Source organism: Malania oleifera, chromosome 10, assembly GCF_029873635.1.
Source record: "Malania oleifera isolate guangnan ecotype guangnan chromosome 10, ASM2987363v1, whole genome shotgun sequence".
Classification (NCBI taxonomy): domain Eukaryota; kingdom Viridiplantae; phylum Streptophyta; class Magnoliopsida; order Santalales; family Ximeniaceae; genus Malania; species Malania oleifera.
The window spans coordinates 59853540-59878005 of record NC_080426.1 but is presented as its reverse complement, the minus strand read 5'-3'; the positions used below and the strand labels follow the sequence as shown (position 1 = coordinate 59878005).

Genomic DNA, 24466 nt, shown 5'->3' with positions numbered 1-24466 from the left:
AACCTGTGGAATCGAAATCCCTTGAACCCACAAACAAATTGAAAACTTTCCCAAGAAAGCCAAGAATCAAGTCAAGATGATCTAGACCTGTTGAAATCTTGTTTCAAGAACCTAGATTTGGTGAAAACACCACAAAAGGTTTGCCTTTGATAAGTTCTTAGTTCAATCAAGAGCAAGTAGAGAAAGCTAAAAATTCTCTATGAAGAAAACTTCATTCACGTTCAACTTATGGAGAATGCGGCTACAAGTCTGTTTTTACACCCCTCCATGAAAGCCTAGGGCCGACTGAGGCCTACATCAATTAAAAGACATGGGCTGAAAATCTCAAGCCCAAAACACCCTAAACTACACGCCTTTAGCTAATAAAAGAAGTCCACTTAATGAATTAAATAGGCCCAAATGCCTACAATCATAGAAACATAAAATAGGCCCAAATGCCTACAACCATAGAAACATAAAATAGGCCCACACGCCTATAGTTAATGAAATAAAGAGTCTGCACTAAACCACTAGGCTATGCTGGCCCCCTTTGTAGCTTGTATCACATGGATTAAAGCTGGTTCTTCTCCTTTCAAGTCCATCTTGAATGTTGGGGTCTTGCTTGATAAATTTGCAAACTCGGCCCAAGGGGATTGCACCAGTCCTTGCATTGCTTCCTTGATTTTCTTAGCTCTTGACCTTATGATTGGTCCATCTAGAACTTGCAAGGGATCTTTAAGACTCGGTCCACCATGGTGTCCATAAGTTTCCTTTGGTTGAGAAATAGAGGGAGGCTGAGGAGCGGCTGAACCTGCATGAGCATCAAATGGAAAACCAAGAGGCTCAAAAGTGTCTCGGTAAGGTGTCAAATCCTCTACACTAAAAATTGGACTAATGGTCAAATGAGTAGGTAAATAAAATAAATATGCATTAGGTCCAGGTTTCTTAATGATGAAGAAAGGGCTAATGGCATGAGCATGGAGCTTTTTAAATGAATTTCTACGGTAGTGCTCAGGGTTTATGTGAACCATGACACTATCACCTGCATTACGGTCTCTAGCTCTACGATGTAGATTTGTAGCAAAGCTTATAATCCATATTACTCAGCAAATTTTCGCCTAACCTCAGCTTGCAGCTCATGAATGTGTTGGACAAAAGAATCAGCAGGCTCAGAAATACGGGCATCCAGTGGCAAAGGAACAAGATCAATGGATGCATGGGGTTTGTAATCGAATACACACTCAAAAGGACTCTTACTTGTGAACCTATTCATAGAATTATTATATGCAAACTCAACAGTAGGCAGCACCAATTCCCAATTGCCCTGTTTTTCTACCACGACACAGTTAAATAGGTCACCAAGACTATGATTCACAACCTTAGTCTGGCCATTAGTTTAAGGGTGGCATGTAGAAGAAAACAAGTGAGTTCCACACATTTTCCGAAGTGTCTTCCAAAATTAGTTGGGGAACTTGATATCCCTATTAGACACTATAGAGGTTGGCAACCCATGCAATTTGACAACCTCTCTAAAGAACAATTTAGCTACATGAGATGCATCGGAAGTCTTATTACATGGAATGAATTTTGCCATCTTGGAGAATCGATCAACAACAACAGATATGGAATCATGCCCCCAGCTATTTTGGGGAGTCCAAGAACAAAATCCATACTTAGGTCTCTCCAAGGCATATATGGCAATGGCAGAGGGCTATAAAGGCCAGTGTTGTCTCTTTTAACTTTGGCTAATTGACAGGTGTGACACTAAGACACTATCCTAGCAACATCCCTCTTTAAGGAAGGCTAATAAAACCTATCCTCAACTAAGACAATGGTTTTATCCCTCCTTAGGTGGCCACCTACCTCCCGACATGCAATTCTGAAACTAAAAGATCTCTAAAGGAAGTACAGGGAATGCATAACCTAGTACCTTTAAATTGGTATCCCTCTTGGATGATGAAATCTAAAAAATCCCTACAGGGGCCCTCACTCACCTCCTGAAAGATAATCCCAAAATTAGGGCAAGTGGAGTGCTCGTCCTTTAGATGATCAAACACAATGACCTCAGCTTTCAAGATATGGAGAATAACTGCTACCTTACTAAGGCCATCAGCCACTTTATTTTCTCAACATCAGAACGATGCTTAAGAACAAAAGTGTATTCATTAAGGAACTTCACCCAACTAGCACGCTTCGCATTCAACTTCTTCTGCAAACTCAGATATCGCAAAGCAAGGTGGTCAGAGAAGAGTACAAACTCTTCGGGTAACAAGTAGCATCTCCAATGTTGGAGGGATCTCACTATAGCATAAAACTCTTAATCATATGTGTCGTATCTCTTTTTGGCATATGAGAGTTTTTCACTGAAAAATGCTATAGGATGTCCTTCCTGACTCAAGACCCCACCTAGACCTATCCTAGAGGCATCACAAGCCACCTCAAAAACTCTATTAAAGTCCAGATGCCTAGGTACAAGTTCTTCGGTTATCTTCTGTTTTACCTCTCTAAAAGCTTTAGTAGCTGATGGGGTCCAACGAAACTCTCCTTTCTTCAAACACTCAATGATAGGAGCCATGATGGTGCCAAAATGCTCTATGAATCACCTATAAAAAGTAGCGAGGTCATGAAAACTACGAATTTCAAAAATAGTTCGAGGCTTAGGCCACTCTCTAATGGCTATATGCTTTTCTGAATCAGTGGCTTTTCCCTGTGCAGAAATCACAAAACCAAGAAAGAGCACACTAGATTGTAGGAAGTTGCACTTCTTGAGGTTAGAAAACAACTTCGTTTCCCTCAAGGTGGCAAAAACCTTATGAAGGTGTATCAAATGCTCTTCCCTAGATTTACTATAGACCATTATATCATCAAAGTTGACCACTAGGAACTTTCCTATGAATGGCTGTAGAATATGTGTCATAACCCTCATGAAAGTGCTAGGTGCATCAATCCAAATGGCAGGACCAACCACTTAAATAAACCATCCTGGGTCTTCAAGGCCGTTTTCCACTCATCTCCCGATCTAATTTTAATTTGGTGATACCCACTACGCAGGTCAATCTTGGAGTACCAACTAGAGCAAACTAGCATGTCAAGCATATCCTCAAGTCTAGGGATAGGGAACCCATACTTGATGGTGATTTTGTTGATGGCTCTACTATCCACACACATCCTTTAAGATCCATCCTTTTTTTTTGGAGTTAGGAGAGCTAGTACAACACATGGACCAAGGCTATGTCTCACAAAGCCCTTGTCAAGGAGCTCTCCTACCTGCCTATTCAATTCAACACACTCTATAGGGTTCATCCTATAATCGGCAAGTTAGGTAGTTATGAACCTGGAATGAGATCTATGGCATGCTGAATGTCTCGCATAGGTGGTAGCTCACTAGGTAACTCAGTAGGAACAACATCAGGGAACTTAGCTAGCAACTCTCCTATCTCAGGTGGCACTCACATGAAGACTCTTGCTCCTCAGAAGGAACCTCTTGAGCTAGGACAACTAAAATGCACCTGTTTTCTAAGATGTCCCACCCAGTAGTCCTATGATCAAGCAAGTGAACATTTCTTTGAATTGGAGCTTGATGGACTATCTTGTTCCTTAACTTAGGATCTTTGGAGGTGGGCTTGGTAGGGGTCAAAATGATGTTCATATTGTTGTGCCTAAACACATAAGTGTTTTCCCTACCATGATTAGTGACTTCATGATCAAATAACCACGGTTGCCCTAACAGGACATGGGCCACATCCATCAGGAGTACATCACAATAGACCTTATCCTTATAATCGCCCATTTGGATGGGTATAAGACACCTCTTGATAACGGGTATATTTGTCTTGTTTACCCAATTCACCTTAAAGGCTGAGGGTGTGGCTCTCCTTTAAGGTTTAATCTTCCTCAAGCAGCCTTGGAGATCACATTCATGCTACTACCCCTATCAATAACAAGCTTACATTCCCTCTCTCCACTATGAATGCAAGTGTGGAAAATAGTGGTTCATACCCACTTCTCACTATCCATGGTAGTGGATAAGACACGCCTAACCACACTAACATGGTGGTCATCCTCGTCAAAATCATCCACAAGCTCCCCCTCTTCTCATGTGTACTCAATAGCATCTACAACCTGATCCTCACGATCGGCAAATCATTAGTCTCATGCTCTAAAGCTAAAGCTCGTTGGGGACAATGGGCAACAATATGACCTCTAGCATGGCAACAATGACACTGCACAAATGAGCTACTAGCTTGAGGAATATTGGGTCCACTAGAGCGGACAACATGATGCGACTCTATTTGCTTTACAGAACTCTCTCTAGGGGTTGATTGAGGGATGGTTGGCCTAGGGTGAGGAAAGGATTTGGACTGACGTGACTCAATCACCTGGGATAAAGACCTATGAGAGCTCTTGAGGTACCTTTCGATGGCAAGTGCTTTTCGATTGGCTGCCTCTAAGGACTCTGGAGAGAACAACTCAACCTCTTGCTTGACATCTTCCTTAAGACCATTCACAAACCTCGCTAGAGTGTGACGTATGGCCTCTGCAACATCACTTCTAACCATCAGTTTCTCAAATTGATCAATGTAGCTAGCTACAGTAGTGGTTTGTTTATGGTTCAAGACAGAGAAGTACTGGAAACAGCAACAGAAAGCTGTTGCCTGCTTGCCGAGAATCACAAGGGCAGAAACCTGCTGTGCCGAGACAGAGAAGTACCAGAAACAGCAACAGAAAGCTGTTCCCTGCTTGCCGAGAAGCACAAGGACATAAATCTGCTGTGCCGAGACAGAGAAGCACCAGGAACAGAAACAGAAAGCTGTTGCCTGCACTGAAATAAATGGCAAACCAGAAAACCTGCTGTGCCGACAGCCACAGAAGTACCGAAAGAACAGAGAACAAAAAAATTCCAGAAGAGAAAAAAAAAAACCACAACAGCCACAGAAACACGAGACACCTCCAAAACCAAGAAGACAAAAAAAATCGAAGGGAAAAAAAAAACTTAGCAGTCGGCTGGCTCTGATACCATGTCAAAGTATTGTGTGAATGGCCGAATGGTTTTGCCTTGAGTTCTGTATATTATATGTAGACTTTACAAGAATGCTATACATGGAAAGTAAATAAGTTCTAGCATGATTCTAGCCCTTTATATGTAAACTATAATCTGTCAAGCCCTGTACATGTAAACTAAATATATGCTAACTGTACAAAATAATGAATTGAAAAATAAGGAAATAATTGTGGGCTGAAGTAAGTAAAGAAATCTTTTGCTTTGCTGTTTGCTGTTCCGTTATGTATTTTTTATGGACCTTAGAGAGCTTTTTGCTTTTTGGTTCTAGTATTATTTTTATGAATTACAGGCAAGCATATTCACTGCTCCTTTATCCTGGTCAATCATCTCAAAGACTATAGTGGCTAAACATAGCCTGGTAACCTGTTTAAGTTAAGGCTGAACCCTTGGTTAGTCACTTAGTCCTATGCTGTGCACTAGGTGAAGGCTATTCAATAGTAGGGAGTTCTTTGCTTGGCCAGCTGACCTGGCATTAGGCCCTATTCAGATAGAATGCTGACAAGTAACCAAGTTCTACTTCATGGTACAAACAGTGTTTTGCACAATAAAAAAATAAAATTTGCTTTCTATAAAAATATAATTTATAAAATTTTTATGCTCTTGTCCAATTCCTGTGAGTATGCAGATTAAGAATGTGTCTGGCCCCTACAAATTAGCTTACTTAGTATAAGAGCCCCAAGTTGTAAATTTGAGGCATTGACTGTTCTAGTCTTTGCCTTTGCTCCATAAAATCTCAGTCCAGTTAGATTTCAACAATTTGCCTTTCTAGGGGCAATGGGAAGAAACAAGGAATTTTATTTCATGTATACCTAGTTTTTACATTCCTGAATGACTTCCTAGATCTTGTGTTTCAGAGAATAGCTAAATAAAATAGTAGCAAGTAAAGTTGGTCAACACCATAGTAGTACTTCAGTGCGACCTTGGTAATTGGTATTAACCATTGGATCGAAAGATCCCAACTTGCAATCTTTTAGCTTGGAGTTAATTGATAGGATATATCATCAATCATCCTTAGAAATAGAATGCTACATGATGTTTTTGTTGTCATCAGGTTTGCACTTTTTGTCCCATAAAACTGCAATCCTTGGATGATTTTGGCTACGGTACCATGTAATTAATTAGGTTTATTCAGTGTACCACAGCAATTGATATATGTGTTGTGGCTGTACAGAACCAATTCCAAGTACAAGTGGTACAACCCTTGTCCTCAGAAAATGTATATCCTCTGTTAAAGCTTTGTTTTCAAAAGTTGACTTTGAACAGATTTTAAGTGACCTAAACTGCATTTCCACCCTTGATGTAGATATAGGTAAGCAATTTTTACAATATTATTGAGTACTATGGGTTACTAGTGTATGCATTCATTGCTTAAGTCTTCCTAACACAAGACGTAATCTCTTAAGCTGTGCACAACTGCATTGCAGGATTCAGCTTGACTGGGGGCTTCCACCCTTGGAGTTAAATCATTTAACTTTGTTTGTAACTAATAATCCTTTTCTGTTTAATATGCTCTATCCAGACGGCAGCAAGTTATCATGCAATAGCAATTGCACTCTCGTTGATGGAAGCTTACCCTTTGAGTGTTCAGCATGAGCAAACAACCTTGCAAATTCTCCGAGCAAAGCTGGGCCCTGATGATCTACGTACACAGGTAACTGCTTGGAACTAACAGAATTACACATTAGTGATGGCTTTTCCTCTGGGCAATACTGATTTCCTTCCTTTTCAGATCCTGTTATAGATTGTTCTTACTCCTGATCATGTGGTAGATGTCTCTTGGCTGCAAATCATGACTAAGGAAGAAAAACAGTGTCCAACACACATTTATAAGGCCTAACTAACACGTCAAAAAATTAAATTAACTAATTTAATGCTTGAAACAGCCCGACTCGTTTTTGGAGCCTCAACACTTTCTTATGAGATGGCCTGACACGTCTTTAATCTCTCTCTCTCTCTCTCTCTCTCTCTCTCTCTCTCTCTCTCTCACATATATATATATATGTATATATATATATTGCTGAATCTCTTCTTGTTGGAGAAATGTTTTTTTTTTCATGCTTATTGCCAGTTGCTACTTGTTTTTTGCTGTTAGGTGATTTTACATTATTGACTATACTTTTATGACCATGTTATAATCTGATAGTGCTTTTACATATGTGATTTGTTAAATTATGAAATATGAATTTTGGAAAAGAATGTATGTGAAATTTATTTGTAGAATGTACATTATCAATGCCCATAATTCATTGAAAATTTGGTTTACTGCAATATTTTACATCTAGGGGGAAAAAAAAAAAAGGAAAACAAATACTAAAATGGCTATGTAATTTTTAAAATTAATCAATTGATGTATCCCCACCCTGTCATATCCTTGTTTCTGAGAAAGCTTCTGTGCCATACTAGTGTCATGTTGCGTTCGTCTCACGTGTTACTAGCAGTGCTTCTATGATCATGACTAATTTATGAGACTAGGAAATCATATAATATTTGGACATTATCTTAGTTGTTGATCAAACAACTCAGGAATAGCCGTTCAAAAGATTGTGATAAGGGTATCCCCTACAGATAATTCTAGGAAATTGTATTCTACTCAATGATTTAGCATTAAGGGATTCATCTTTGTTTGGGGTCTTTAGGAATTTTAGTTAATTTAAGGTTTCTTTGGGTATTTGAGCTATTTTGGGGTTCTATTTTGGTACTCATATGTTTTATACTTTTCTGTTACCTTGAGCTTATTTTGTAATTTCTGATTGTTTTATTTTGTTATTTTTTATTATTTATCTATGACAATTCTTAATTTCATATAAATATAGGCCTAGAGATGTAATGGATGATTCAATGTTGAATGATTAATTACTTTAATCCCTATGTCATCTCTCCTCTCTCTCTCTCTCTCTCACACACACACACACACAAACACCCCCCCCCCCCCTCTGCATCTCTCTCTGATTCTCAAGTTTCTTGTTCTTGTTCTTCTCCTCCTCCTTTTCTCATCTCCTGTGTATCTCTCTTCTCTTCCTTTTATTATTATTCTCTCTATTATCATCTATTTCTCTGCATTCTTTCTCCTAGTCTACCTTTCCTTTCCTGTATAAGATTTTGATTAATTTGGGAGTTGGCATCATTAGCATTTCGATGAACTTTGGCTTAAGGTTCAATCAAAAGTATTATTTTAATACGCAAATCCATGCAGTACAATATCATAAAGGATTTTATAGAATATTTTTGAAGTAATCATGCATTTATTTTTCAACTACTCATGGTAATGGCTCTGTATTTTGTTACTGAATACTGCAGGATGCTGCTGCTTGGCTTGAGTACTTCGAATCCAAGGCTATTGAGCAGCAAGAAGCTGCGCGGAATGGGGCTCGAAAGCCTGATGCATCCATAGCCAGCAAAGGACACCTAAGGTATCTTTTTCTCGATGATATGGACGTTTATGCCTATTATTTTATGCTGCAGTCTCTGCTGTTAATTTAATTTGTTGGCTTGTTATATTAAAGGTAAGCATCACTCTAGGTTTTGTTGTACTTATTTTCCTCAATCAATGTTTGAACAGTGTTTACGCTCCTAAATTATTATATGGAAGGAACGTAAATGTACAGTAGAAAAGTGCCTTTGCTTTTTGGTAGGCTTTGAACTTTGGATCTTAGATTCTATGAGTTTACAAGATTATCTGGGTACAAACAACCTTATGAAATGACTAATAATAATGCTGCCCACAGATCTTTTGAGCTATCTTAATGAATGAATCACTAATTTATAAATGGATGTCTGGCATAAATGGGATGGCTGAGGCATTCCTTTTTGGAATATCTGCCAATAGGATGTTGTTGAATGTTCACCAGTCCTACATGTCTATATGCATGTTCTCTGCTGGAGGTTGCGACTTAGAGTGGGGCACAGTTTATTTTTTTTTTATATACTCACATTAGATGCATGTGTGCACAAGTTCTTGTGATTAATATTAAAAGTACTTTGCAGTGTATCAGATTTGCTAGACTACATTAATCCAAGTCCTGATGTCAAAGGAAGAAATTCTGTAGCAGTGAAAAGGAAAAGCTGTATAGCAAAGGTATGCTTGTTAGCTTCATATTCTATTCATTGATTTAACCCATCATTGAAGTGAATGAGGTCTACTGTGCTGGAACTCTCAGGTCATTCCTCCCAACTTTAGACTTGCGCTTCATTCCCCTGATGTTTTCCAAGTAACGAGTGTATCCTGATTTTTTTTTTAAAATTTTTTAAAAGCCTCTTTTGTAGAATACCTGTCACATGCCCTCCTATGTGTTCACTTCTATATCCTGTTTTTCTGAACCTTACAAAATTATTTGAAATTTATCATTTTAGGTTAAGAGAAAATCCTACCAAAATGTGTGCTCGGGGAGTTCAGAAGAGTCTTTAACAGTGAACTCTAATGGGGCTTCGGATGAAGAGAAAAAAGTTCCTGCATCTGGAGTCAACACAAGTGTTGATCTTGAAACTAGCTATCCACTGGTAGAGTCTGAACATCCTGTCATTAATGAATCAGCAGCGGAAAAGCCAAATATTGCAAATGAAATCATATCTGAAACTGATGCTGAAGGAGAAGATGGTTGGCAACCTGTTCAAAGGCCCAGATCAGCTGGCTCATATGGGCGCCGACTAAAGCAAAGACGAGCAACATTTGGAAAGGTCTATAATTATTTGAAAAAAGATGTGGATGCTGAACTGGACTATGCTCAAGTGAAGAATGCTTATCAGAATAGTAGGTACTACATGTTAAAGAAGCGATCATCCACACCTGGAAGTTATACAGATCACCATGCATTGAAGAGTCCCTCCCCAGGTACTAAATTTGGGCGGAAGATAGTGAAAGGTATCACATACAGGGTCAAATCTGTGCCTTCATCTACCCAAATTCCTACTGCTGAGACGTCTAAAAGTGAATCTCGTGTCATCAGTTCTCCATTAGATCAGAGGCCAATTTCTTCACCAAGCAAAGCTGATTCAAACTCACAAAAACGATCAATAGTTAGTCTTGGAAAGTCTCCCTCCTATAAGGAAGTAGCGCTGGCTGCCCCAGGTACTATTGCTAAGCTAGAGGTCGTGGTATCCCAAAATGATGTACCAGGGAACAAGGAACTTGTTGAAAAATATAAAGAGGTAAAAAATGATGCTGAAGAAAATGATGAATTAGCAACACCGGAGGCAGAAAATGTCAATGTAGAGAACAATGATAATTCTATTTTGAATTCTATGGATCTCTTAAAACACGAAGTTGAAGTTGTTGAGAGTAAAGAGAAAATGGAGTCAAATAATGCAGTGGGTGATGACTCTTCTGTGATTATGTCTGAAAACCAGGAAGATTTCAAATCCGCCAGTAATGAGGTTAATGGAGTGGTAGATGAAAGCATCCAATTGAATGGCTTGCCAAATTTGGTTGACTTGCCAAAAACTGAGCTATGTAAGAAGGATTTGTCTGAAAGTTTTGAGCCACCCAAAAATAATTTGAACTTCAATTTACGAGGAGTAGAGGATTTGAAGGAAAAATTCTCAGTTGAAAATTCAGTTCAAAATTTAGGTGATACTCAAGAAATTCCAAACAGGAAGTTGTCTGCGTCAGCAGTTCCATTCAATCCATCATCAGAAATTGCTCGTGCTGCATCTGTGCCCATGAACCTAGCTATCCCTTCTGGTCACGGTGCTGTTCCAGCTGTTGCCCCTTGGTCACTAAACATGAGTATTCACCCAGGCTCTTCTACCGTCTTACCCACGGTAAATGCAATTTGCTCGCCTCACCACCCATACCCATCGCCTCCCTCAACACCAAATATGATGCATCCAGTGCCATTTATATACCCTCCTTATCCTCAACCCCAGGCAGTAGCAACTAGTACCTTTCCTGTGACAAGTAGACAATTTCATCCCAATCATTTTGCATGGTCCTGCAATATTAGCCCGAACGCAGCAGAATTTATTCCTAATAATGCTTGGCCTGGCTGCCATCCAATGGAGTTATCTGTGTTGCCAAGTGTCGTTGATCCAATTGCTGATCCCGCATTAGAACCGGCCATGCAATCTGATAGCTCTGAAAGCCTGAGCTCAGCTCCCGTTCAGCCAGTGAACATTGACACTGGGGAAGAAGCCAAGACAGAAGTGAATTTAGCATCAGAGACAGCAGATAATGTGAATAAAGTTGGTGGTGTAGTGTTGGAAAATGAGAAGGAAAATGGTCATTCAAATCCATGCAGGCTTGAAAGTGCTGAAAATGAACTGAATCACAGTAATGGTTCAAATGAGAATGAGCACACTGGTAGTAGTGGTGAGAATTCAAGGAAACCTTGGAAGACTGATGGTGAGAAAACCTTCAACATTTTGATAAGGGGGAGAAGAAACCGAAAGCAGACTCTGAGAATGCCAATAAGTTTGCTTAGCAAACCGTATGGTTCACAATCTTTCAAATTGATATATAGCAGGGTGGTCAGAGGGGGCGAAGCTTCCAAATCTACTGGCTTTTCTTCAAGTGTAGAAGAAACAGCTATTGCTGACTAAGCTCAAGCTTTGGTAGTGTTGTTGCATATCAAATATAGCAGGATGACTGAGAAAGAGGCAGAAGATAATATCTAGTTCTGTCATGTACCATGGAAACCAGAGCCTTGGATTTTCTCTCAATTTTTTCATTACTTCCTGAAGAGTGCAGGTTAGTTCCACTATGTCAAATTGGTTGATCATTGTCCTCTCATTAATCGTTGGACAAATAATATATTTGGTAAATTGGTAAAGCATTGTAACTATATACCAGGCTAGTAGCTATAATGTGCTTGTGTAACCTTGGTGCATAGTTCATTAATTTAATCTCTTAAGCAACTATAATGATAGACTGAAAATATTGCAGATGCTTTTTATTCGATTTGGTCCCTCAGTCCGCACACAAGTGTTGATGGATGAATTGAAGAATATTCTTTTCCAGTCTAGGTACTGTCTCATTCTTCTCATCTCTTTATTTTTTGGTCTAATTATTGCTGCAGTTATTTCAATATTTCAATGAAATGATAAACATACAAGCCTGGCTCCTGGTAGTGGAAAATATCTCGTGTTTCTTTAAAAAAATAAAAATCTAACTCGATTAGTTGGGACTTGGGAGATGATCCACTTAGTATTTTTTCTTATTCTATATTTTGGCTTAACATTGCTTCGTAGCTAGAGTTGTTCATGAAGTGTATAAAAACACACAACATGCTTTTGCCCCTCGTGTTACTGGTTCTTAATATGTTAGCTTGCTGCTGCTGTTGTTTTTTTTTTTGGTCCAAATGGAGCTAAGGCTGTGTTTGGGTGCATAATTTTGAAACTTGAATTTGGACTTATGTAGATTTGGTTGAAACTCAACAAATTGTCTAAATCCTCAAAAATCCAAAATTTTCTGAACTTCAAGCTCTGAAATATAAGTTACCCTATGATTGGAGAGGTCTTGGATTTGGATAAAATGTAACATAAAATTGTATTGAAGCCCAAATTCACTCAAATCCAAATCTTAGGTCTGTAACCTTTCTCCAAAATGCAGCATTAGGGAATTTGAGCTTTAATTTTTCAGTCCTCGACCTGTGAATGAATATCAAAATTTTGGTTAACCTTTTCAGTTGGATCTAAAAGTTTGAGTGGATGAATAAAATAACTATTTTTTGTGTGATTATCTAATTTCATTTTCTCAGCTTTTCTTTGTTATTCTTTTGTTCTAGTTTTTGGATTTTATAATATGCTACTCCATATCCCAGCTATGCTCCAGTCTTATAATTCTTAGCATATTAGCAACATAAAAAAAAATAAAAAAATGTAAAAAGGTTTAAACTCATATATAAAAGTGCGGACCTTGTGCATTGGACAATTAGATGTAATTATTTATTACCAATATTATGTAATATATTTCCTATGTGATAATATGTCTTCAAATTTTATTATAAATAAGAATAAATATACTTCCCTGTTTTTGTAGTTATTCTTCTTACTTTTCTACAAATGCTTTTCTGTGAGATATCTTAACAGATGTTCTACTCTTGCTTATAAATGTTCTCTTTTTTCCTTTTTAAAGATACAAAATTAAAATATTGCAATAATTTAAGTCAAATAGATTTTTTTTTTTTTTTGGAACTAAGAGGGCAGATTGTTTATTAGGTGTGGATTGTAAAATTATCTTAGTAAAAGTTTAATTACAAAACGTACAGTATTAGTGTTAGATATATGCATAAAGAATGGAAAGAAAGGTTAAGATAAATCAGTGTAAGCGAATTAAGTGGTGGAATCTAAAGGGAAAAAATGCATTCAAATTTAAAGATAAAAATGATAAAAGATGATGACTAATAAGAGATAATGTGGAGTAGGATAGAAAGCACAAGAGGTTTTAGGTGAATGTAAAAGAGGTTTTAGAGTGAGTTGGTGTAGGATCAAGACATACAAAAATCCATTAAACATTGAGTTCATTATAATTTATATATTATAAAGAGGTAAGAAAAGATGAAAAAACAATCCAATAGTGAAGTTAAATTTAATAATTTGTATATTAGACTAGATACTGCTAGATTACCACTTTAACTAAAAGGTTAAGCTGTTAGGTTGTGGGTCAACAATGTATATCAAGCTTTAACACTCCCCTGCACGTGTAGCCCAACAACATATTGAGAGATAAACAACTGATAAACAACACTTGTTACAAGGAATAAGATAATTCTTAACAAATAAACAATAAATGCAGGCAATAAGATAGAACCTTGGACCTTCTAGCAACCATGGCTCTGATGCCATGTTAGATTACCACTTTACCTAAAAGTTTAAACTGTTAGGTTGTGGGCTAATAATGTATTTTAAGCCTTAATAGATATGAAAGGAGAAAAAGACATTTAAACTTGGTAGAGGTAGAGAAAGAAAGGACATAGGTAATATCAAATGTATACAAATTGAGAATGATAGTATTTGGTTAAAGATAAAGATGTAACGAAAGATGGTGAAATACTTTAAAAAGCTATACAATGAAAACCTAGTTGAAGGCTTAAACTTAGAATTGACAAATGAGGAAAGGGCTGAAATTTTTAGATTTATTTGCAAAATTAAAGTTAATGAATAAATCCATATTACAAATGATATATTGTATATCACATGATCCTGAAATAAGAACAGTCTATAAAGGTAATAAAACTATGAACAACAAATAGTTTTTCATTATTTTTGCAGATAAAAAAGGAAAGATGTTATTTGAAGAAAGGTGTATGCACAGAAGGAGGAGAACAATACTTTAATAAAAAACAGTTCAGATAGTGACAAATACTTCATTTAGTTTAGTTATTCGTGAAGTTATTTTCAGATTAAAAGGGTAAATTTTTTAGTCTTTTTAAATGCAACTTAATATTTTTTGAACATGTTTGGAGTCTGTATAGTAAAATGACGAGGTAAACATACTGCTTGAGATTTTTTCCTTTTTTTTTAAAAAAAAAAAAATTACGAAAGAAGATTTCATTAATAGTGAAAGAATTTGCAAGAGGAAGAATGAGACATCTGCCGAGAAAAACTAGGACAGACCAAAAATACTGCTTAAGTATTCATTAATATGTCCATGGTTTTAAATAAATGCTGCGACCGTTACGTAACTCCGTTACTTAAAGGTTTTTTGGGTTACCGATACCATTACACACCACGAAATCGGTGGGAAGAAAAATCACGGCCGTAGCGGCCGTTACAGACCGCGACCGTTACGTAAAGGCCGCTATAGCCATTACGTAACCGCTACAGGACTGTTACACCAAAAAAATATTTTATTTTTTACTTTTTCTTCTCACTTTTTCTCTCTCTTTAATATATTATTCTCAATATACCAAGTTGCAAGAGGGGGAAAAGATTATAATGAGGATGACAATGATGCAAAATTTACTATTTCTTTAAATACTCACAATAGATGCATTAATTAACAATTTCAAAATACTAACTTGTTAGGAAATTTTTTTTTAATAGTATTAGTAATGTGATATTTATGTTCTTTATTTTTCAACTTCAACCTTCTTTCTTTTCTAGCTATTTTATATTTATATTATTCGAATGTCTTATGTGTCTAATAGATTAATGGAGTGTATAATGTATTTTATTTTATTAATTCATTTAGCACACATAAGAGTTTATCATAGATAAGAACAATGAGAAGTATAAATACGCGCACACATGTAATTTTCTATCAATGATGGTTTAAAACAAATGTAAACTTGTTGCCCTTACCAAATAACTTAGTTACTCGAACTAAAGGGTCCAAAATACACTAAAACCCTTTCTAAGAATGGCTAAAAGTTTAAAACATGCAAGTACGCTAATATGCACAAGGTTGTGCGTGCTTCAAAAAAATTCACGGCCGTTACACCCGCTTCCTGTTATGTAACATCCGCTACTCTTGCTTCCCGTTACACCCGTTACCGTTACGTTACGCTACCCGCTACTGCGATTTAAAACCATGAATATGTCATCTCCTGGAAAAACTTTTGGGCACTTCCTAGCTATTATATAAGATTTAAGTTGTAGATATTTTGTTATTTTTTATCCCTCCTGCTGCTTAGAATCTTGTTATTCTTGATCTGATCAATTGTTCTAGTTTAAAAAAACTGATCTTTGGATCGAACCTATAATTTAACGGTAGTGCAGCTTGTGTCCAATTTTGGGTGCTGGTGGTCTGCCCTTTTTTCTCTTTAGATATAATGACAGTTCTATCCCTGACATCCTTGTTTCATTTTGCATTTCCATAATGACACTGCTCAGGCATCCTTTCTTTTACTTGGCAACTCTTAGGGCATATTTTGATTTATGGAATGAAAGGAGGTAAGAAAGGAATGGATTAAAATTTAAAACGAAAAGTGTGATCATATTAATTAAAAATTTTGATTTCTTTTCTTTTCGATTTCATTCCATTCCTACGTACCAAATGTGGAGTTAATAGTTTTTTTTTTTCCCCCGTCTTCAAACCATAATGCACTTTTGAAGCACTCAAAATGACTCCATCCATTCCTTCTACTCTTATGGTTATTTTTAACAAGTATTACTATAATTCTTGGTTTGGGTGATAGAAAAATCAAATTCAAAGAAAAATATGAATGTGAAAGCCAAATATTTTAAACTCTAAGCGATGACAAATGCACTAAAGTCACTGAATTGGTCGGTGAAATTGATGGTCTAATTGGTGATATATATATATATATATATATATATATATTAACGGTCATAATCACCTATTAACTAATCATAGTCGAAAACAATTAATAACAACGATTAGGATAATTTTTGTAACCCTTTATTATTTTCGAATATTCTTGAGACTTACAATGGTTATTATGTTTGTAGAGGTCAAATAAATTGTGGGGAGAGTTGGTTCATTTAAGCATTGTTTTAAGAGTAAAAAGAATTAAAGTGTATGATTAATTTATAGGAGTAATATATACATATATATGCAAAAGAAAAGATAGTATAAATATGTGTGTATATATATATATATATATATATATATATATTCTATCTTTGGTTTTGTATCAAAAGAGGATAGCCGGCTAGTATGTTAAGATTCTCACTAACTATGCTACTGGTCTCATGTTCTGGTTCTCAGTTGATCCTTCAATTTTGTTAAAGTAGAGACATGGATCTCCAGTTCGGTCAAGGTTTTAAAACTATAGCAGAAGGCATCCATAGTGTCAACTACCAACTAGCACCTTTGTCTGTTGGCAGTTATTATTATCCTTCTTCTCAAGCCCACAATCAACCACGCTGTACTGCCCACTATCTTCATCTTCGTTCACAATACCCGTCCAAACTGCCCTGCCCATCTCCCACACCCCCCATTATTTTGGTGAATCCATTCACAACACCAAGCTCTTAAGTCTTTACTCCTTTGTAGCTACCCAAACCACTAACATACATTTGGCAGTTCTTACATATTATTTGAATTAAACATTATATGGCCATCAGTTTCCTCTTAGTTCTAGGGATCATCTTAACGTAGTAATTTAAGGATATCAGCAATATTTCTCTCCCACACGTTCACCAAATTTAACTATACTGCACTCCCTGAACAATCGTCCCCCAATACCAGAATAATGTGCTGGAAAAAAATCAAAATTGGATAATTAGCCTATATTCTTGACATAGATGGTTCAGAACTTTGATGACAAACAAAAACAACAACCAAGGCTCAATTCTCACTAGGTGGAGTTGACTAGTTTACATGATCATGAACAATTTCCTTTGACAATTTAAGGACTACTAAATCTTTATTTACCAATTTCATTCCAATTTAATTTTGGTCCACACCTCTTTTTACTACCACTCACAATAACTAGCTCACCCAAATCAATTGACTTGGTGTTCCTTTATCTTTTCTTCAAGTGTCATGCCTACCTTAGAGGAAATATATTCATTTTTTAATTTATCTTTGAACATTATACTACTCATTTCCTTTAGCATTCTCATTTCAACAATCTTTTACTTCTTGGATATAATTTTCCTTGGTTGCCCAACATTTCGATCCATAGCACAGCTAGTCTTATAGTTGTTTTATAAAATTTTTCTTTTAATCTCAAGGGTATGATCACACAACACGCGTAGAGCATTTATCCATTTTACCTATCCTGCTTTAACTCTATGTATCACATCTTCTTCAATTTTTCCTTAAACTTGCATAATAAATCCAAGGTGTCGAAACTTAGTAGTGCTATTAATTTCGCAACCATCAAGTTTAAACTTTTCTTCAATATTCCTCTTATTGTCACCAAAATTACATTTCATATTTTCTATTTTATTTGTGCTTAACCTAAAACCTCTAAATTCTAAAGCCTCGCCCCATAATTTTAATTTAGATTCTACTGCATTCCTAGTTTCATCAAATAAGATAATATCATCTTCAAATAACATACGCCATGGAATCTCATTTTGGATACTCCTAGTAAGTTCATCCATCACTAGTTTAAAAAGAAAATTCTCAAAGCATATCCTTGATGTACTATTGTAGGTTTTCACTAAGTTAATAAAAATCATATGCAAATCTCTTCTTTTCCTTAACTTTTTCATTGATCTTATTTAATATATATAGCTTCTGTAATCGATCTTCCAAGCATAAAACTAAATTTGTTTTATAATAGTTTTGTTCCTAACTTTAGTTTTTGTTTAGTTGCCCTCTCTCATAGATTTATTGTACGACTCTGTTTGTGTTGTCTTTTCGCACTTGTAGAATGGTGACAATTTCCTAGTTAGGGAAATCATTTGAAGAGCCACAATGGAAAAATTGTTTGGGCAAGGCGAGTCACTTGCCACTTAAATGACCTAGGAATGTCAAGTAGTCACCCAAGTGATAAAGGTCACGCAGCCATCAGGCGACATTGATTGCTTAGTCACTAGATAAGGCGAGGAGATCATAAGTGATTACCCAGGTGATAGAGATTGCCAAGTCATTTGGCAACAAATTTCGCTCATCATTTGGGGTTGACTAATTATCAAGCAACAAGACATAAAAGCATTGGGCAACCATGAAGGTCACTATAATAATTGGATGTTTATTGTATAAAAATGGTCCTAATTTATGAGTAGATTTTTAGTGTTTAGAAACGGAATGAATTTATAATTAGGATATATGAATTAAATTTATGATTTGTAACCTTAGAATTGATATAGGTTTGACCTCAAAGGTGTATAAATAGGAGTACAAACTATCTTGTAAGGGATCTCTCAATTAATTCAACACATAATGCAATAGCTTGGTGTTAAAGCAAGCCCCAATGTCTTTTATTCCGTTATCTTTTTATCTCTTATCTCCTCCTATCTTTAATCTATCCTTTAGCTCCTTTTTCCCCTCTTTTAATGTAAATCCTTTCACCTTCCTATCCTTCTCCATCTTTCTATGATTTTTACGATTCTATCCCTACCCTAGCACCTTTGACTTTAGTTAGCATAACAAGTCCATTTCCATTTCACCCCAACTCAATCTCATTATAAGCATTCTTTGAAAGATGCTTGATTTTTTTTTTTTAATATTTTTTTATCAAACATCTTTTTGGCACACCTATATAGAACCCCTTATGCTACCAATTAGAAGAGGTGTAAAATAAAAACACAACGTTGCCAAGACCAATCAGACTCACCAATGCTGATTTGATTCGAAAACATTTTAATGAAAAAAGTTCATGCGGTCATTCACATATCTCACCAGGTAGCAACCGCAATGAAGACGATTGTGGGCAATTTGAAAAGCGAGATGAGATCTTGGATGGAAAACTTGCGAAAGAACATGTTTGGTGGTTTAGGGCTCAGAATAGGAACACCCATGAAAGCCTCTATCATAGATCACCCACATTTATCCCATGGAAGTGGCTGAAATATTGCCAAAGACTGCTGTGATGGATTTGGCCAACTTGCTTTTTGTAGGTGGATGCTTAGGGGACAACGACATTTGCCTCAAAATCTCCTTTTCGCCGAAGCATCGCCGATGATGTTTTTGACCAGACCTAACAACATGGGAGGCAATAGGCTTTGGTTAGAAATAATTTCAACCATAAAGATAATGAGAATGAGGCAATAAGCTTTGGTTAGAAATAATATCAACCATAAAGATAATGAGAATGATTTATTGACTCATTATATATAAGAAGATTGAGAAACCGATTCTACCATTGGTTAACATCATGAAGACTCCATATAATTGAATATCTTGAGGACGAATTTAACTTGACCAAGCATTAAGAGTTTAAGAATTCCTATTCGACCAAGGACTCAAAGCTCACCAAAGGTCCAGGAGATTTTGGAAAAGAGTGATGATCTCAAGCTTGATTTGGAGATTGGTTATTGGTAAACGTATTAGAAAAAATATTGAATTTAAGTGACGACCATCCTATGTTTGGCCTAAATCTAGTATCGAGTGATCTTCTCTTAATCCTCATAATCGATTAGTCAAATGCGTTCCAATAGGCGTAAAGGGCATTACCTATAAGTAAATTGGCTGATTAGGAAACTATTCAACTTAGTAATATAGAAAATGTAATACATATTTTATGCTAAAAGTATTACAACTACTCATTTATAAAAATTTAAGTGCAACTAAATGGAGCAGTCGTGGGGGCCACTGTTTTATTGTATTTTCGCACTTATAGAACAGTGACAGTCTTGCAACTAGGGAAATCGCTCGAAGAGTCATAATGGAAAAAATTACTTGGGCAAGGCGAGTTACTTGTCGCTTAGGCGACCCACAAATATCAAGTAGTCATCCAAGCGGCAAAGGTCAGGTGACCATCAAGCAAGGTTGATTGCCTAGTCACAAGGTGAGGTGAGGAGACCATAAGTGGCCACATTGGTATTGGAGATCACCTAGTCATCGGGCGACAAATTTCATCCAGTCATCTAGGATCGCCTAGTGATCAAGTTACAACGAAGATTAATATTGGGCAAACATGAATGTCAACTATAATAATTGGATGTTTAATGTTTAAAAATGGTCCTAATTTATGAGTAAGCTTTTAATGTTTAGAAACGGACCAAATTAATGGTTAGGATTTATGACTTGAATATAATATTTGTAACCTTAGAATTAATGTAGGTTTGATCTCAAAGGGGTATGAATAGGTTGCATAGTATCTTGTAAGGGATCTCTCAATCAATTCAACACATGCAATAGCCCAGTGCTACAGCAGGTCTTAGTGCCTTTTATCTCCTTATCCTTTTATCTCTTGGCCTCTTCCAAACTTTAATCTATCCTTTCTAATCTTCTCTTTTTCTCCCTCTTCTAATCTAATTCCTTTCCTCTACTTATCCTTCTCCTTCATACGATTTCTATGAATTTTATGATTCTATCTCTATCCTTGCACTGTTGACGTTGGTTAGCATAATGAGTCCATTTCACCCTATCTCAATCTCATCATCGTCATCCCTTATAAGGTACTTGATTTTTGATCAAACAGACTCATATGTTTTATTCCATGATAGTTATTATCATTTTGAATATCACCTATTTTTATATATAGGTATTAACGTATTTTTCCTCCATTCGCTTGGTATTTGTTGTAATCGATCTCTCAAACATAAAACTATTGATTTTCCAAGATTCTCATTTCCAACCTTAGTTTTTGTTCAATTACCCTTCCCCACGGATTCATTGTACGACTTATAAGTTTAATTGCGTGATAGTTATTACAATTTTGAATATCTCTTATTTTTGTATATAAGTATTAAAGTGTGTTTCCTCTATTCGTCTGACATTTTTTATGTTTGATCTTCTAAGCATAAAATCAAATTGATTTTATGAGTTTCTCGTTCCTAACCTTAGTATTCTTTATTCAATTGTCCTTTCCCACATATTCATTGTATGACTCAAAAGTTTAATTTCATGATAGTTATTAAATTTAAATATATCTTATTTTTGTATATTTAAAGCACTTTTCTTCCATTCGTTTGACATTTTTTCTCACTTTTCATCATTGTGTTAAATAAATTAGTTAACCATATACCTATGCATTTCCAAACTTTTATTTAGATGTTATTCGGCTATATAACTTTTCCATTTTCCATATTTTTTTTAATGCCAACTTAAATTCTTAAACTCTAATTTTGCAAATAAATATCAAGTTTTAGCTTTTTCCTCATTTGTCAATTTTAAGTTTTAAGCCTTTTATTTGGTGTTCATTGAATAACTTATTAAAGCATTTTTATCTTTTTTTTTTTTTTTTGTCTTCTTTTGTATTTAATGTGTTATATAAATTGTTATATATTCTATGTTTAGCTTTATTAACGTGATCCAAGCCTTCCAATGTGATCCAGTTGTGTCTTTCCCCAATGCTTTACTACGCTTTCTATTTTCATTTGTAAATAATCGTCAGATGTCAATCTTATGTCCAATAGCTTTGTTCTTACACGTGAATGAAAGGAGACAAAAGCTAGGTACTGAAACTTCGCCAATCATCTCATTATATTGCAGTGCAAGTTATGTGACCATCGACTTAGATATATGTCACGTTTGATATGTAAGAATGAAATGGAATCAGGAGGGATGAAATTAAAATTTTAATTTGATTTTATTATGTTCTTGATTCAAAATTTCATTTTATTTCCATTCTTACCTCATTCCATTTTGCAACTCAAATATGCTATTATTATGTTTTCCTGATATCAAACTTTAGCCGGCTACCAAGTTAATTCTTGGAGTTGATGATTGTCCCTGTCCCATGAATCTGTGAACTGGATTATGTTCAATTTGAAGAGCCGAAGAGGAAAGCTGAAAGGATGGTTACGTTGCTAAATGAGAAGTGGAGGTTAATGATAAAATTGTGATTTCACTTTAGGAGAAGAGAGGTGTTGAGCGCCAATGGCCGAAGTAGGAGCATTGACAGTGTCTCCCTAATTTTACATTATAAAAAATAAAATGTATGAAAATGGGAAATTTTCTGCTTTTTCTTTTCTAGAAGGCTTGTTCATTACCATGGGCTTATCAATTGTCTTGCTTGATGTGCAGGTTTACAATTGGAAACCTAATTTTGGGGCTTCAAAGGAAAAGGTGTTTCTCGGGTGACAACACTGATTCTTGGAAAATTTTGATGCTTCATTTCGCATCATTCGGATGCTGAATATCGATTTTGGATTCGAAATGAGCTAGATAGATAATTAATTATTAATTCAATTTAATTGTACATGACTTTAGTTTTTCTTTTTCGTATTTTTTTTTAATTTCTTTCTGGCTTCTGACTACTGTCAAGACTTGTTGTCTTTGTTGTAGCTGGCTAGTACCCTGCCTGTTGCGTGCTTTTGAAATGCGACAGTATTTTGCCTAAACGAATATCTATTTATAAGGTTCTCTGAAACTTGTTTTTCAAATCAATTACAACCCAGAGAACAATAGCATATTCAATTCCTATCTTGTAACAATATCATGTGTTTTTGTGATGTGCTTAGTGATCTCTTTCGTTGCAGACAGGGTCCTAAACGAAGGGAAAGTTGTGGATTTTACTTCTGATTCATTTTTATCCCAAAAAGTTACAAGTCTTGCCTATACTTTTCAGCATTTGTGCGTAAGAAAACTTGGAAAACATCCCCCATTATTTCTTTTTTTAAGCTTTCTGCATAGATGTTTGGAAGCAAAAAGGACAATAGTTGTCATATTTTAAAAATTATCTGATAATTGCTACTAAACATAATTTTTTTTTGCTCAAAGATTGAAACCTGAAGAAGATGGTTGTTGATTTGTGGTGTCTAATTTCATTTTTGCAAATTGTGTGCCTGTATAATTGAGAATAATGACGAAATGAAGGCTGACTTCTCTAAATTGTGTATTGTCAAAACAGGAAAAAAATAATAATAATAATAATAAATCGTTGGAATGAAAGGGATTAAATTAAATGGATTGGAATAAAGCGTTGCATAGTAAATATGTACAGATAGAGGGATCAATTTTATTATATGAAGCTTGTTTCACGGGGTAATGTTGTCCGTCAAAAGGCCCAGTCTATGTGACAGTAAGGGACGGGTGCATCTATGGACTCTGTCTGTCCCCTTTTTCCACTCATCTGCTGTCAGGTAGGCCAGTGACAAACCCATGACACAAAATATTTTCTTGCTACACATGAATTATACATAAATTATCTACTGGATATCGTTTGGCAATTACTACAGCGATGCAAATGCAGAGGCCAGGAGGGGCTTTTACTTTCCGGAGGAGAAATTAGGCGAGGGAGTCGCATCAGGTAAGGAATGGAATGAAAAGTGAGTGAACTTGAAATAGATGGATCTGTCGCTCTTTTGCATTTCGTTATCAAAAAAAAAAAAAGAAAAAAAGAAAAAAATACAATATATATATATATATATATATAATTAATAAGCAAAAATTTTACCTTATGCACAATTAAAATATTTTATTTTTAAAATTTTATTATATTAAAATAAATTCTTATTTTTAGTACTATATGATATAGAGAGAATATAATAAAAAAAATTTCTTCTTATTTTTCTTATCTTTCCTTTTCTCAATTAAAAATTTTGATACGGGATCCATATTAAAAATGAGGGATAGGAACCTCAATTATTTTGAGTAGAATCTAACAACATCCTTGAGTTTTCTGAATATGGCGCTCCTACTCTTTAAGTTTTCAAAAACTATTAAAAAAAAAAAAAAAACCTTAAGATTTATTTTTTATTAATAAAACAAATCTTCCATTATTTGATTGTTAGTCATTAAATATATATGAAAAAATGAATTTTATGTTTAGTAAAATGATATTTTAAGCTATGTTTTATTTTTTTAAAAGATATGTTTAGTCATTTAATTTGACCCATTTTATCTATAGCCTTTTTGTAAATATTCATTAATTCAATTTTTTTAAAAAATAATAACAATAATAAATACATGGAAAATAAATAAATAAAAATCTGGGGGCCATCTCCTCCATCTTTACACCACAC

The 24466-nt window shown here is 35.4% G+C and overlaps 1 protein-coding gene across 4 annotated transcripts in view; it reads left to right on the top strand.

The window, feature by feature from the left end:
* LOC131166217 (protein REDUCED CHLOROPLAST COVERAGE 1) overlaps window positions 1–22936 on the top strand; it is a 64227-nt gene extending 41291 nt beyond the window's left edge. For 2 of the 4 annotated variants that reach the window (XM_058124565.1, XM_058124563.1), the window contains 7 exons: window positions 6561–6692; window positions 8339–8451; window positions 9026–9116; window positions 9199–9249; window positions 9392–11723; window positions 11919–11998; window positions 22527–22936. In XM_058124565.1, the coding sequence (XP_057980548.1) occupies window positions 6561–6692; window positions 8339–8451; window positions 9026–9116; window positions 9199–9249; window positions 9392–11575 (2571 nt within the window). In that variant the 3' untranslated portion in view covers window positions 11576–11723; window positions 11919–11998; window positions 22527–22936. The remainder of the gene's footprint in view (window positions 1–6560; window positions 6693–8338; window positions 8452–9025; window positions 9117–9198; window positions 9250–9391; window positions 11724–11918; window positions 11999–22526) is intronic. The other 2 variants (XM_058124564.1, XM_058124566.1) reach the window with 1 other exon arrangement.
* The last annotated feature ends 1530 nt before the right edge of the window (window positions 22937–24466 follow it).